A 13210-nucleotide genomic window follows, 5' to 3' on the forward strand; every position below is an offset into this window, starting at 1 on the left:
TAAGCATTGAAGGCAAATAGTTGCAGGACACTTAGATACACTGTGCTACAAACAAATAATGAATATTAAATGTGCAGCACACTTCAGCTACTCTGTCTCATCTTTTGCTGGAACTCTGTCTGTGTGAGTGCTTTCTAACTTGCTCTTTCTCTTTCTTCATGCTTTCGTGGATTCAGAGAGAGGTAAATGATTTTCATTTTCCCATTATTCTTTGTGTTTATCTTTCCAGCATGCACCAAATAGTGCTCATATCAGTTTGCTTGTGAATACTGTCATTCAGAAACTCAACTGCAATGAGGTACATTTATGTCTCTGCCACCTTTTCAGCTTGCTATTAACAGTATTGTCAAGTTGAACTGTGTGTTTTTTTTCCATATCTCAAGCCTTCAAGTACTAGAACAATTTAAATTTATGGTATGCAGTGGATTTTGGTATTGACTTCTGGTGTTTGAATTTAGACATTGTCACTCTGTGTGTTCTGAAATGAAGGAAAATTCATTATAATCTCTTCTTTAAGAAAAAAAAAAAAGTTATACTGAGTGCTGGGGACATTAAGAACTAATTTTAGCAACAGTTGGAAATGTTGACATTTAACTTCCAATTTTTGGCATTTGATTTTTGAATGCAGCTGGGTTGGTCACTTGTCCTTGGAGTCAGATGAAAAGCTGTCACCAGCACGTTTGATTTGTTTGGGTGCACAAAGGAACCCTTTGGGATTCCTGACACCGCTTCCCGCTGGTGGGAGCACACAGCGAGGCATTGTAGTCCCGCGCTCTGCAGCACAAGGGCTGCAGCCACGCCAGGGCCTCCTGCTGATAGAATCATGTCTCGCGGATGTGGCGCGGGTTTTGTTTGCTCTTCTAAATTGTAAGGACTTGATGCTGGGACTGTGTGGAAGGAATGTGGCTGAGAGATGCGGGCAGACGCTCAGGTTTGCTTTGTGGAATATAATGAGAATGCTTTCCAGGCTTGACTGGTTTTTAATCAGTTCTTTAGGCAGCATTGGCCTAGGGAAATGTTTGAACTTCCTTCATTATGGCTTTGCAATCTAATGTAGATTTCATGCATGTAGGAAGTGATGATCCTCCCAGACTAACACTAGCAGAAGTGTGCTGCAAGCAGATTCGTGGGTAGTGTCTGTGCATGATTGCTTGTTCTCTGTCTGCATAATAAAGAGCAAAGGAGAACTACTGAGCACTGCTTACAAAGAGATTCTCAGAGGAGAGATTAACTGTTCTAGCGCAGTCTGCTGTCTTCTTCACTGAAATGTGTAGTAGTGCTTTGAGCTCAACTTGATGTATTTCTTTATTAAATCTTCAAATATTCCTTATAAACAAAAGCCTACATCTTCCAATTAGATCTGGAAGATAGAAGTGTTGTTAAAAATATCTAAATACTAATTTGTCAAAATAAATTTGCAGGATCTCCTGCAGAGAGGCTGTTTAGAAGTTCATAGGCATAATAACACGTTCATCTATTTTAAGGAAATTTAGCATTCACAAAGAGTGCTAGACTGGGCATCCTGAGGAGTTAAACCAGCAGTCTGTGATGCTTCCAAGTAGAAGCAGCAGCTGCAGTGGACTTGACAAGTTGCTTCATTTGTGTGTTTTCTCCTTGAAAATTGTGCTGTGCAGGGTAGCCTCCTGCCCATGCATATTTCATTAATGTTGTGAAGCAATTAAGCAGAAAGAAATTCACCGTGAAAAATTGGTGGCAGTGAAATGTCAGTGGTCAGTGTCTCCGCTGGTTTTCATACGATCAGTCACTGAAGGTCTGTCTTCATTTCAGTTTTTGTAAAAACTGGGCTGAGGCCTAAGCTGCTGCTCCTCTTGTTGCCTTGCTGTGTCTGCCTAGCAGCTGAGGAGCAGCCATGATCCACGCCTGCCCCAAGCTCTGCAGGGCACACTGAGGACCTGCAGGCATGTGCTGTGGGAGCACTGCGTGCTCCACTGGGGCCTTACTCTCGCCGGTACCTCGCCAGCACTTTGAGATGGACTCTCAAGGGCAGTCTTGGTGGTGATCCCATCAAACGTGATGGGCTGTCCTCCTTGTCTTGTCCATGAAAGCAGTATTTTAGCCATGTGATCATGAGATGAGGCTAGCAAGGAAGACTAGCATGGAACAAAAATCTTAACGTTCTAGTATTTGTTGGTGCACTTTGTTGACACGGTGAATAGATCAGGAGAGTGTGGATATTAAGTCACGCCTTGGCATAACTCAAGACCTCGACTCGTGACGTGACCATGTAGATCTGTGTTTCTCTGAAAGGGTGGAATGTAGACCTTGGTATTAAAAAGGGGCATGGTTTGTAGCATCCTTGTGCCTGGAGAGGCAGTGGCAGCAGGCCTGTCCCCTGCCCTGCACAGTGAGGTGGCAGCCAGCCTTGGCACATGGGGAGTGGTATCTGCAGCTGTGTCAGGTTCAGGATGTTGGAAGGAAATTGGAGTAGAAATTGTGCAAATAGTTTCAAGTCTGAAAGTGCTGGGCTCCAGAGGGCTGGGTTTTGGACATATTGGTTCCAGGAAGGTTTTAACAAACTAACTTGGATGTGCACAGAGCTGTGGCAACGATAAAACATCAAAGAGTAACCGGGAGGCTGTGTGTTTTAGGGTTGCCAGATTAAAGCCTCTGAGTATTGCACAAAGCTAGCAAGTGACGTTGTCAAGAAATGAAGCACACTCAGCCTTTCAGGGGATAATTTGCACTGTGCATTTTATGCATGAATTAGAAAAACAAGCTACACTGTTCCAGTGCCCTTTCAGGAGAATTTAATAAATGCAGAACTGATTTACTGCTTCAAGGGTACACTTTTATTTTTATTATTATTATTTTTTCTGTGAGGACTGAAATAAGAAAAGACTCCTAGATATCTCTGTCTGCTTCAGAGAGGATCTTAACTACCTAGGCCAAAAACTCATGACCAGGATGTGTAATGGTGGACCTTCCTGCCATACTGGGTTGGGATTGAGCAGCAAGAGCTCTGCAAACTGGAGCTGTTGGAGCAAAGAAGAATTGCAAAGCTTTTGTACATTTTTAGAATTGCCAGAAGATCTTTTAATTTTTGTAATGTATCTTTACTGCATGGTTTCCTGCACCTAACCTTGCTTGCCATTGTGACATTAGAATACTTGTGCCTTGGAAAAAGCCTCATGAAAGAATGGGTATGTTGGTGTTAATATTTATCCCCTTTTCTTCTCATGTGACCTCTCTCCCTTTCCTTGCTTTTCTCCTCTGCTCATTTATTCTGCTCTCGTGGACACTGTGTTGTCTATCCCACTGTGTGTGAATGGCAGCCTCCTGCCAGATGGCTTCTGATCCCACTCTGCCATTGTGGTGGCTGCTCTCCCCTTTTTTCTTCTTTTTGTTTTTTTTCCACAACCCTCCCCTCTCTCCTTTCTCCTTCCTTTTCCACGAATCTCTGGGCAGCTGTTTGCAGTAAAGCAAAGCAAAATCTGAAGATTATGGGCTCAGGAGCTTGTTTCACTGTAGCCCAGCAGGGTGTGCTCTTTGACCCCATGGACACAAGGCATCCATACAGTGCACACTGGTATATAGAAATAGTCATTTTCTGGAGGCACTTTTGGGTGAATTTGAATCAATTTTAAGCTGAGCCTATAGGATATCATTTTCTTCTTCAGGGATTCTTGTTAAAATTTGTGATACATAAATCTGCAAAGCAATTTACATTTTCCTGCATGTGTTAATACAGTTGTTCTAAATACTTGCAATTCAGTTTTCATTGGAAAAAGTAGAAATTTCCTTATTTCCAGGTTCAAGGCTAGTTTTTTTTTGTTTTGTTTTTTTTGTTTTTTTTTGTTTTTTTTTTTTAAATAAGGGTTAATGCAGTTCTACACTCCTTTGGAAAAGTAAGAAAAGGCAGTGGAAAATGTGGTTTTTTTTCAGGCCCTACTTAATTGGGATGTCTCCTAGGACTGTAGCCTAATAGTGGCAAATGGCCATGACTGCTATTCAAACAGAACAGCATTAGCATAAATCACATTTAGTGTGATTATATTCATCCAGGGTTGAGCAGCTAAGTGATGCCTAGCCAGGTGTTAAATAGGTATGGCTATCTAAGTTCTAGTCAATTACTGTAGACATTTGCCAATTAAGGAGGGTAAAGGAGCAAATAAAAATGAAATTCCATTCCACTTAGCACCTTACATTATCTTTGCAGTTCTCTAATTGCTTTTTAAAATGTCTCTCAGTTGTATTTTAAACTATTCAGCAGAGCCAGTCTTACCTGGTTGTGCAGAAAAATACATTTTCTATCTGTTTTCTGGCTTTTTCCAGGCTACTAATTTACAACCAGTTCCTATGTCCTGAAATGTACTAGTGGATAAGGTACTGTATGTGCAAATGATTAAAAAATAAATCCCAGTGCTCCTTCTGGGATCTGCTTGTGTTGTGAACTTGTAGGAATATAGATATGCAATACACTGTTCTTCCACTAAACGTTTTGCTGCTCTCCCCACTGACATGAAGGGAATTTTAATGGGAGCTGTGGTTCAAATCCTGCTAATTTCACATGTGCCCACATCCCACGGAGAATGGCAAGACTCCATCTGGATGAGATAGGGATCTGTTCATTCTGTGCTAGCTTTGTATCCTGCCCTGGATTTCTTAAAGGCTTCTCAGTTTCTTCTTTCCCTTGTTTTCCTAGCAAGATGTAAAGGCAAGGGAACGGTGTGAGGAGGTATTTGCCCTTTTCCATAAATTTCTATTGCAAGCACGTTACTCAGCACTTCTTCATTATTGAAGGGACCGGTTGCCTATAAATCTCACTTAGATGTTAATCAGCTTCAAGTGAGCTGCTGTGGAATGAAGGTTTACAGAGTAAGCGACCCAGAAGGGATCTGAAGTAAAAGAAGCATCAGAGAGTAGTCTTGGGGTTTACTTGATATTCAAGGCTTTGGACAAATAAATTGTTGCCTTCTGGTCCTGTGTAGGGAAATGTTGCTCCAGAGTTTTATTCTGTTAGCTACGGTTTTGGGAGCAGTTACTACGGAGTGATCAAAGCCATGCCCTTCTTCCCACAGAGAGCTCTGCTCTCCCTGTGCTTCACAACACCAGGCTGCATCAGGTCCCTGCTGCCAGCCTGCCTGCTGGGGTGCTTCTCAGAGCGTGGCAGGTAGGTGACTTCAGGAATTAAGGGAATCAGCGGTATTGTTTGTGCTCTGTCAAAACAGAAGTGGATGATGTGCTTGCTAATTTTGATTGATGACTTGAAAACAGCTGGCGCTGGCAGACTTATGTGTGATACACTGCCATCGGTTTTGAGGAGCCTGGATTTCCTTCTCTGCCTCAGCAGGCTTACAGATGATCATCTAAAGGTTTATGCATGTTCACAATTTCCATATGTAATTAGCTGATTTACTTTGTTCAAGCTGTTCAGGTACTTAAAGTAAGGCACTGGTGTGTGTGTCTCAAACACCGCCATGCGGGCTTTATTAGCTCTCAGTAGTCAAGATTGATGTGCTAGCTGGTGTCTCATTTGCTGCTGTAATTGCACTGTAATTTCACACCACCTTGCTTATACATGTGTCCTGTTAATGCAGGAATATTTACCGTAGCAGCAGGAGCAGACTGTCTGAGGCTGAGGCCTCCTGGCTGCTTGGTACACAGTGTCCCATCGAAGTGCTGCTTCTCCTGCTCCTTCAGGCTGATGGTGCCTGAGTAGGACTTCACAGGGTGGAGAAAAGGCATTTCTTGTTATCCCTGGGCAAATGCCAGAGGAAGCAGTAGGAGCATGAAGACATCTGTGGTGGAGAGTGCTTCCTGACGTGCGTTTGGAGGCTTTGCCTACCAGCCCTGTCATTTCACTGCTGAGATCAGACCAGCCATTCTTAGGCTGCTTGAACTTGGTTTTGGCTGGCAATGTAATATGTCATCCAGACCTCCAATACTCGCTTTGTCCTATCTTATTTTTATTAATGACAAGTTTCTAGCTGATAACTTTTAAGCTACCAGGAGGTGCAAGTTATACTCTGTGTCTGTGCAGCCCCTCACAGGTAATGGCCCCATCTCATCCTGATGCTTTGCAGTGCTCCTTGGGCTCCAGGTTTCTATTTATTTGAATGGGGGTCTGCATAGCACAGGCTACTCAGCAAAACAATGCAGGGTAATACAACTACTCATCTTGTAAAGAACCTGTAAATCATTCATTTACACATCCTTGAAGGAATATTATCAATTTGAGGTTAATGCTTCCAAATAGTAATAAATAGCCATATCACACCAAATGAACAGGACTTGATCCAACAATGAGGTATTGCAGCAGGTTGCTTGCTTGTGCATCTTTGCTAGCCTGCACCTAAGATCACAGCCAGCATGTTTGTTTTGCATGCAATTCCAGATGGAAATCTCTATTTTATTTTCAAAATGTTCAGGAAGGAAGGAGCCCTTCTAAAGCAAGGCTTTGCTTGTGTAGAAAAAATACTTCAGTTGTTCCCAGGATGTTCAGTATCTTGATGAACTTGCAGTGCAGCAAAAGGGAAAAAAGTGCTGAAAGGCTCTTGTAGATTGTGGCTGAGGTATTTGGGAGTGGGGCTGGAATGGGAAGACCTCCAGGCATCTTAACAGACAACCTCTTCTGGGATTTTTGCTGTGGGATTTGCCACAAGTCATGAGTTGTTGGGTTAAGACATGCCTATGTCATTACTCCAGCACTGTCCCTTGGTAGGGTGCCTGTGTCACACATGCAGACACACCAAAGCAGAGGAAGAGCTCCAACCTGCCTATAAGCATCCAGGCTAGGGGCAGCCACTCCTTTGTTGTGAGGATTCATCACTGACAAAACCTAGCACTGCCACACTAAATACAGGCAATGTGCTGAACTTCAGGATAGTGCTCCTGTCTGCTGTGGGGCTGGAAGTCCAGCTCTCCATCAGCCATCAGCATCCTGGCGTGCTTTTCTGTGCTGCAGAACCAGCCTCAGGTTCCTCCTCTGTGAAAGGGTGAATTAGCCTCCATCCCAGGAGGGTCGTGAAGCAAATTAGCACTACAGGGACAGAGTGATGGGCTCTTAGAGCAGGGACAGCCCTGAATTCAGTATCTAACATGTCCAACCCTGACGCTTTCTTTACACCGTGCTCATGCTTTGACTTCTTCAGAAGCACATCAGCACTTAAACAGCCTGAGAACGAGGAAGCACCATACTGGCTTTAGAAGGCTGTACTCTGTTGAGGCGACTAGTTGGAACAGTGCAGAAAATCTCTTTCATAGAGAATCCTTATTTAATTTTTGAAAAAATAAGGTCAGATATTTAGGCCAATTAGTTTGAGCAAAGCTCAGCAGGTTCACATCTCCCTTATGCAACCAGATCTCTAATTACTATCTGCATGTTTTAAACACTTTTGTATAGTCCTTCAAAATGCGTTCCTTTTCTACCTAGACCATCATTTGCCATTTTTCATTCTTTTAGCATTTAAAAGCTGCATGTGTTTTTTGTCTTATCCTGTAATTCTCTTTCTCCTTTGCCTTTAGTAAGTACTTATTTTTCTATGTATTTACAATTGATTTTGGAGTTATGGGTGTTGTGTTCAATAAATTGTTATGAAACTGTAATGAGCTGTTTAATTATATAGATTAATCATCAATGCTTATGTATTTTTTCATAGGTATGCAGTGTATTAAATTTGTAGATCTGCATTGTCTAAGATGTGTTTTATTCTCTAATAGCTGAAACATACACATGTTAAAGGAGAGATGACTGCAGGTATTACTGTTTCTAATGTGTCGATTCATTTTGTTTGTGCAGAGACTTTGCATATGTGGCAAGAGACAAAGACACCAGAATTCTGAAATGTCATGTGTTTCGATGTGACACGCCAGCAAAAGCCATCGCCACAAGTTTACACGAAATCTGCTCAAAGGTAAGTGGGTGTAAAGTCATCTGCACAAGTCTGTTGAGAGCCTCAGTGTAATACACACAGTCAGCAACCTCACACTGTTAGCTTTATATCTCTGGCAGCCAGAAATGATACAGGGAGTTTGTAAAGGATACAAAGGAATGGGAGCAGTGGGAGGATGTGCATTTAGATTTGAGGATGGTGATACTTGTATTTCATTGATAAGCATATATACAGAGAGTCTTCTTGTGTAATAAAGAAGTTGTGTGTTGAAAATGAAAAAAGAGCACATCCTTTTAATTAATGATCAGTGGTGGTGTGTAACTTTGTAAATAAATTAGACCTTGTTTGAATGGTACGCTTTAAGCAGGACAGGCATGAAAATAGTTGCCAGTGTTATGCTGCCCAATTAAAATAAATCAGGGAGAAGGGGGAGAGTTAAGCTGACAAACGATAGAAGGATCTTAGTTCCTGCAGCAGCACTGTCTGTAATACTGGAGACAACTGTTCTCTTCAGTCATTTTATGTTAGTCTGCCAACATTCCCTGGTTATTAATTTTAATTTTCTTGCGTGATCAGTTCATGAGTGTCCTCAGTATGGCAATGTCTTGTAGTGCTGTGACAGCACATCTTTTACAGCTGAAAAAAATGTTTGAAAGGCTTTATAGGGAGATACTTAAGCCAGAGTGCTTGAAACTGTTTTTATTTCTTTTATTGAGCTATGGATTTGAGGCTGCATTCACCTTTTAAAAAATATACTGACAGGCTGCCCTGACTGTTGGTGGGGCTGGGAGTGGCAGGGACCATTCCGGGTGCCACTGGACAGCATCACTGCAGCAGTGGTTCACTGGAGATGCCTGGACTTGCTGTCTCTCATCTTTCTCCTCCAAGTCAGCTCTCACAGATTTTTCTAGCAAGTCTAGCAGGGAAAAGTACATCCCTACAAAAGTTTATTTTGTCCAGTAAGCACAACATCAAGTAAATGCATGGGGTATCTGACTTCTGCTGTCAGAAAGGCAGGAAAGCCGTCATGTAATTGTGGCATGAAATTCCTGGCAATACCGGATCACAGAGTGACTGAACGTTTACAGCTAATAGTAACAGAGAATAAAAGAGAATGGTGCTGTTGAGCAGAGAGTTGTTCCTTCATAATTCAGCAGTAGATGCAATCCTGATTCAGCAAAGCACCTAGCATCTGCTATCTGGCACATACTTGACGTCTTTGCTGAGCCAGGGCTTCTCCCTAAGCTGGGGAGTATCATTTTTCATCCTCAAGAGGGAATACTGCCATGTGTCCCCATGAAAGATAGTACTTCCAAAACATGAAACCTAGCAAAAAAAAAAAAAAAAAAAAAAAAGGTAAAAAGGGAGAAAGGAAAAATAAATAAAAAGGTAAATTAGCCAGAAGTATCTTCAGACCAAGTGTCGTTCCCTGGAACTCCAGTCATCTCTATAGCTTAATTACTACCAACGATCATCAGTGTTAAAGAAGCAGATAACAATATTTCATATTTTGGAAAACCTCCCTTAACTTCCCTGGGACCCTTCCCAGATGTGTATTTATAGGGAATGATCATCCAAAGTGATTGTTTTGAAGTGTTTTCCTCTTTTGTTTGTATTGTGGGAGAGGAACATGTTGCATTTTGCGTGGAATTTTTAATGCCAGAAGAAACATAAAAATGAAAGAAAAAATGACATGCAGCAGAAGATAGATCAGAGAGGTACATGAATAATGAACATACTTCTCTGTGTGTTAAATATTTGTTTCTTGCAATATTACTCCTCACAATTTTTCTGTTGATAAAAATGGCTAGTTTTTTTAACTCTTCCATTCTTCTTTCATCTAGTCTTGAACTTAAGTTCAGTATGTAGATAAATAATGGTGAATAAGCCATGGGCAAGCTGAAGTAATTTGTGAAGAATAACTTGTTTTGTCGTGTAGTTTCTGACTAATTTTGGAAATTAGAGTTCTAATAGGAGTAGACTGATACTTGGAGTTATTATTTTACAACATCTTTGAAAAAAAAAAATGCTGCATTATCACTATCTTATTCAGATTATGGCTGAACGGAAGAATGCTAAAGCTATGGCTTGCAGTTCAATGCAGGAGAGGACAAACGTCACCCTTGATGTTCCTCTGCAAGGTACCATGCGTTACTGCTCATGTCCATGGGATGGTGCTATTTCAGATATGCTTTTATTTCTAATGCTGTTTCTGACCAAAATGGTGCCTGTTGGTTGGAGAGTCTTTTAACCACTGTATCTGACTCTAAGCTGGTATTGTATTAAACATTTTTATGTATTGATCCTGTTCACAGTAACACAGTCCTGCTAAGTAATGTCAGTTTGTACATTCTGTCTTTTATTTTAAAATACAACTCTTGCAAACACAGTTTGTCTACTCGTGGCTACTTGCATATATTGTCCAGTATCAAAGTACTTCTTGAGACTGCACAAATCAGCCAAATTTGCCCTAAAAGCAGAATATGCTTCAGTCAATCACATGGATTCATGTAGGACTGCTCCTTCCAGGTTTCACCACAATTTTGGCAGCTTCCAAGGCAAAAGATACAAGCGGGTTGTCATCCACCTTGAGGGTCTTTTGCACATTCTCCTACCCCACGGCAAAAGAAAGTTGCCTTTGCATGCCTTATTAGTCAAAACTTAATAGCTGCTGTTTAGAAAATTCTCCAGGAGAATAAATGGACCATGTGTTAGCTTTACAGGAAACTAGATGCTTTCAGATGCAGCAGTTCATCCTGATTACCTTACTCCTAATCCATACATCAACTTGTGTAATTTTCTGCTAGACAGCAGTATTGATTACTCATAGCTTGTGTTGAACATATTAAAATGGATGATCTTAAAAAGATTCCAGATTTTACATAGTTATGCAGTGAAAAATAGGTCTCTATGTCTCAAAGGCACATTCATTTATATTTTTTGTTGTTTTTTCTTTTTTTAATATGCCAGTAGCATAATGTGACCCTATTTTTAGTGTAGATGAAGAATTAAATGATGCAACATTCTAATTCCCTTAGAAATTATTTGGCATTAGTCTTGTCAGAGGGAGTGGAGGTTTGTTTTAATTAGTACAATGCCTTCAGAGTATAATTACTTGATAAACTGTTTTAGGTTATTGATGAAATGAAAGTCTTTTTCCGAGCTGTGAGTAGCAATAAATAGAAATCTATATTTGTTCCCATGCAGTAGATTTCCCAACACCAAAGACAGAACTGGTGCAGAAGTTCCACGTCCAGTACCTGGGAATGCTACCTGTAGCTAAACCTGTGGGTATGTGTTATATATCTGTGACTTCAGAGGGAACTCGCATAAACTCTTAAGGGCTGGATTCTGACTAGCCAAGTGTAAGAGCATGATTTTGGAATGGGAGCAGTTCCTGAACTTCAGAGTCTTAAGAGCCAGAGATGAAAATGTCTAGCATTCAGTGCTTCAAATAAATGTGTGTTGTGCAACCAGAGTACTTTGGGAGCTGGTAAGAAAGCATTTTCTTTTTACTGCTTTCTCTGAATATGAGCTTTGTTACTAAAGGGCCTTAGATAACTGAAATGGTGAAGCAGATAACAAGATGCTAATGCTTTTTTAATATGCCAGAGGCACCTGATTTGCTTCTGCAGATGAAGAAAACCAGCTTCAAAATTCATCATCATATTCATTTTACCAAGTTCAATACAATTTACTACTGTGTACTGCTGTGTGAAAATAATATTGTTTACTCATACACATTTATTTCTGTTTTAGGAATGGATACTCTGAACAGCGCTATTGAAAGTCTGATGGCTTCCTCTAGCAAGGAAGATTGGATGCCAGTTACCATGAATGTTGCTGATGCTACTGTCACAGTCATTAGTGAAAGAGTAAGGCAGAATGTCATGTTCAAAACATGTTTAACACAAGTGCTGAAAACCAGGAACTCATGAGCATTAGAAGAAAGTGTTCATTTTTCCTGGACTTCATTTACCTTTTTTGCATTTTATTCCTTTGTAGGGCTGTATCACTGTTTTACAACTACTAGTGTCAGCTTCAGCTTTATTTACCATTCCAAGCATGTCCTTAGAAACATAAATTATAAGTAACCTTTAGATGCTTAAAATGAACATGGTATTATCCTTCCTAGAAATTTTGAGTCTAAAATGTTGTAGGTTAAGCTGTAAGGAGCAATCCTAAGTTCTAACCTGTATTTTCTTTATTTTTTCTATGAAAGCCAAGAGTAAGACTACAACTTGTGTTTCACGTCACTGTCCTTTAGTAGAGCATTTTTCATAGAAGTCAATAAAATGAAACCTTCAAAGAATGTTCCACATCTGCATCTGTTGATTAGGTCCTAAAGCCACATCTCTGCATACCAGTAATAGGGGACTATCTTTAGAAGTCACAATAGCCATGCATTTCTTCACAAAAATGCCACATCCACTTTAAACATGCAGTACTACAGTGCATGATATGCTTCAGTTCTGAGGCTCAAAGCCCTTGTGTTCTGCTGGTAGCCTAGAAGGGAGGACTCAGCCCAGGCCTTTGCACAGCAAGTATACACAGATTGCAGAAGAAATTTCATTGTATCAGTGTTCTCTCCCTTCTTAATCAACCTAACACTGAAAGTAAAATTTCATAGGATATCTGACAGTAATGAACAATCATTTTATTCATAACCAGAATGAAGAGGAAATCATGGTGGAATGTCGTGTGCGGTTTCTGTCCTTCATGGGAGTAGGCAAGGATGTTCATACATTTGCCTTCATTATGGATACAGGAAACCAGCATTTTGAGTGCCATGTGTTTTGGTGTGAACCAAATGCAGGCAATGTATCAGAAGCTGTTCAGGCTGCTTGTATGGTAAGTGACTTTCTTGAAAAGGCATCTAATAGTACTTAGATTTTCTACTACCTCAGTATATGTATTTCCAAATGTGCAGTTAATTTCTTGAGATATAAAACCTAGCAATTTGGATTCTGATATACCTGGTAAATTGAAAATAAGCCTGAAATGTTGATTTAGTGAACTCTGCTCTTTTAACATTTGATCTCCTGAACTCCTCAACACCTGTGTAAGATCTGTTCTGTAGTTACAGAAGTTATCTAACACTGGAAGAATATTTCTATGTAACTCAGTGACAATGTAGTGAAAAATAGTCCTTGTTTAAGAAAACTTATTTTTCAGTTTTCAAAGAGTTGTTGCTATGATGTAGTATCTGTCATGTGCTAAAGAACAGTTTCTGCTAAAAGTCTAACAGACCAATGTCTCATTAACGTCATCGGGGTTGTTTGTCACAGTCAGAGTGAAAGTTTGACTGTATTTCATGAGAAAGTATTTTAAATGTATTTTAAATGCACTGAAAGTAA

General features: G+C 40.4%; 1 protein-coding gene across 21 annotated transcripts in view; it reads left to right on the top strand.

Annotated features, from left to right (window-relative positions):
* The window catches only part of APBB2 (amyloid beta precursor protein binding family B member 2), a 166852-nt gene that overhangs the window by 148746 nt on the left and 4896 nt on the right, over window positions 1–13210 (top strand). For 20 of the 21 annotated variants that reach the window (XM_090139517.1, XM_090139522.1, XM_090139518.1 and 17 more), the window contains 5 exons: window positions 7760–7874; window positions 9907–9994; window positions 11061–11144; window positions 11613–11728; window positions 12525–12704. In XM_090139517.1, the coding sequence (XP_089995643.1) occupies window positions 7760–7874; window positions 9907–9994; window positions 11061–11144; window positions 11613–11728; window positions 12525–12704 (583 nt within the window). Of the gene's footprint in view, window positions 1–707; window positions 932–7759; window positions 7875–9906; window positions 9995–11060; window positions 11145–11612; window positions 11729–12524; window positions 12705–13210 lie in introns of those variants that run through there. The other variant, XM_090139529.1, reaches the window with a different exon arrangement.

This window comes from Phasianus colchicus, chromosome 4 (assembly GCF_987193195.1).
Source record: "Phasianus colchicus chromosome 4, bPhaCol1.hap1.1, whole genome shotgun sequence".
NCBI classification, from domain to species: Eukaryota; Metazoa; Chordata; class Aves; order Galliformes; family Phasianidae; genus Phasianus; species Phasianus colchicus.